Source organism: Anneissia japonica, unplaced genomic scaffold, assembly GCF_011630105.1.
Source record: "Anneissia japonica isolate Jap-2015-1 unplaced genomic scaffold, ASM1163010v1 scaffold39779_len2947_cov209, whole genome shotgun sequence".
NCBI classification, from domain to species: Eukaryota; Metazoa; Echinodermata; class Crinoidea; order Comatulida; family Comatulidae; genus Anneissia; species Anneissia japonica.
In genome coordinates this window covers 1-2,943 of record NW_022719226.1, presented here as the reverse complement: position 1 = coordinate 2,943, position 2,943 = coordinate 1, and the positions used below count along the sequence as shown (strand labels likewise).

At 35.0% G+C, this 2,943-nt stretch overlaps 1 protein-coding gene across 1 annotated transcript; it reads left to right on the top strand.

Moving 5' to 3' along the window:
• Positions 1 to 5: 5 nt before the first annotated feature.
• On the top strand, positions 6 to 2,510 carry LOC117110873 (probable ATP-dependent RNA helicase DDX31; the record flags this gene model as incomplete). Its single annotated transcript, XM_033253707.1, has 3 exons — positions 6 to 280; positions 1,141 to 1,216; positions 1,912 to 2,510. Coding segments are annotated over 3 exons (531 nt in total), but the record flags the coding sequence as incomplete, so codon positions are not given.
• Between the last annotated feature and the right edge of the window lie 433 nt (positions 2,511 to 2,943).

The following is a 2,943-nucleotide window of genomic DNA, read 5'->3' as shown; positions in this document are numbered from 1 at the left end:
ATCATAAAACCTCAGAAAAACTCTCACCAGATAGTTCTAAGAAAGCGTTCGCAAATGTGAAAGGGCAGAAGACATCAGAGAAACTTGCAAAAGGAAGCTCCGAAAAAATAGTTCCTATTGTTGAAAAGAGAAAAGTATCAGTAAAGAAATTTAAACGAAAGAATGAAATCCGGAACTCACCAGTTTCAAAAATACAAGACTCCAAACGTGACACCAGTAGCTACAAAGGAGTTGTTTCCTCTCTATTTAAGAACAATCCAAAAATACCAGTTATCGAAAGGTAAGCAGAATAAAGAATAATAATGATAATGATGGTGATGATATTGTGGTGATCTTCATGATGATATTGATTTGGATGATGATCATAATTGTTGCTCAGTGCAGACAGATGATGGTGATGAATTTGATTTAGTGATAATCATGGTGATGACAATTCACAGGGGTCGTTCTTATGTGGTTGTTAATGGCTGGTTTGGTTGGTATATAGTGATTCTGAGAACAATGCCTATGAAGTTGAGGTCAATGGGATAATTTTGATAATTAATACTTCCGCTAAAGCCCCCACCCCTTAGATATTGTTGCAAATGTGTGTTTGTGGGACAGCGCGTGTACTCTACAGCAGGGCTGGGAAAATCGCGAGACTACACGACTGGCGGTCGGAGGCATTTTTGGGGGGGGGGGAATTTAAAAAATAAAATGTTGGGCTATGCCGGAGGCATTTTAACAAGACAACTTTCATTTCTTAGGCAAAAACATTTTTTTCCAGGCCTGCCTTGTTCTGATTGGTCAGTCGTTAAGTTTGATAGACACTCCAGAAAGTCCAACTTGAATGATGACAGAAATAATTATGATATAAAATATAGTTTTTGATTGCTGAAGATTATCTTAAAGCCATGCTCGTGAGAAAAAAAATACCTTGCTATGTTGAATTTTCACTAGATGTGTGTTTGAAGAAGTACTAAAAAATTGTTAATAAGTATACTTTTTTGAATATTAAAAAATAGAAGGAAGGAAGTTTGTTACACCCCTGTTCCTCTTCTCTGTCTTAGAAAATTCAATTGTACAACGTATCAATTTTTGGTTAACCAACCTAGCCTTTAATTTTATCATTTTGATTACTTTGTTTTTCAAATCTTGTAGGAACACTGTCCAGCAGCATAATGAAGGGTTGTTTTCAGATTCCAACTTCAAGAACTTAAATCTTCATCCTTTCATGGTATGTATCATGTAGCTGATCGGTTGGACAAGAGTTTGTTCCTGCTTCTGGTGCTGGAGGCCAACGTTGGGTTTTACTTGAAGTCTGATCCCTTGGCTCCTTGAATAACCTGCATATAGAGTTGGGCAGGCTAAGGAGAATGTTTGTATCCGTGTGTTTCTGTTAAATATTTGTAGTTAAATCAGGTGGCGCTGCACTGCGGCTGCCACGGGTCCTCAGAGGCGAGCCCAAATTTCCTTCTCATCATCATCATCTTCATCCTCCTGATCATACTCATTCTCATCATCATCCTCCTGATCATCCTCATCCTGCTGATCATCATCATCATCATTATTATTATGTAAAGATAGGTTATAATATTGTAATCATGTTGTGTTCCTATTTAAAACTAGGTTTCGCTGATTTAAATACCTACAAAAATCCTTAAATTGATTACCAGACAATTTAAGGTTTATACAAAAGAATACAGCAAAGGCATTGTTTTATGTACACGTCCACTAAATGATGGGAAATTTCTTTTCTCGTTTAAATCCTTTAAATCTCCTTTGAATTCATAACTTACTTAAAATGTAACTTATTGTAAGTACAGTACTTTAAATATAGATTATATATCTTTCAATTCTTTTTGGCTCATTTCTAACAGTATATCTTTAATATGAAAATACATTCTACTGAACATATTTATTATATTGCAGATTTCAAACTTGGAGGAACGATTGAAGCTAAGTAAAGTGACCCAGGTACAGAATGAATCTATACCAGCAATTCTCAGTGCGCAAGATGTTCTCATCAAATCACAAACAGGAACTGGTAGCCATAATTTATATTTTACAATAGTTAAAAACACTTATATTTTTAAGTACAATGTCCAATAAACAACAAAGAAGGCATGTCACGGACTGAATCAGAATAATACAGTAGAAAGTGTATACAGTTGTCAGTATGTAATGAGAATATATGGTAGTAATACAATCCTTAAAGATGTCAGATTAGCTTGCTCATTTTGCAATTACATACAAGATTTTTACATGATAATGATAAAATTAATAAAAAAAACACTTCCAGTGACTGGGAGTGTTTCTATCATTTTTCGCTGGAAAATTATGGATGAACATTTTTTCAATAAACTAAATTATATATTCAAGTTTATGTTTATATTACTTCAAAATGAGCAATTTAATTTCAAAAATGATTTTTTTACTGATGAAATTTTGTTACATTCATGGAACAATATTTATACTATATATTATATATTTATTATTTAATTATAACATATTTATACTAGTGCAACACATAACAGTTGGGGTTGTTTGTTGGGGTGTTCCCTTACCTGTTGATTTAGGGGGGGGGGGCTTTGCTATTAAGCTCTATAATCACAGTTTAATAAATCTTAAAATGATTTCAGAGAAGATATCTTTCCGCTAAACTCTGCCCCTTGGATATTTTTGCTAAGGTCCCACAAAAGAAACTGCAGTGTAAAAACATACACAAACACGTGCATTTGTGGCCTGGGACAACACTCCATGTGGTTGTAGAACACACGCATATGCCTGGCCCTGTTCTGAAATAGTCAGTTGATATCTTTAATTGACATTCTGAAAAGTTCCATATTTTGGCTGCTGCAGAGGTGCATGGGCATATAAGGGAGCTTTCGATTTGTGTGACGACACGACGCTAGAACGGAATCACTCATGCGTGATCGTCCTACCGAGCGTCCTACGTTCTCT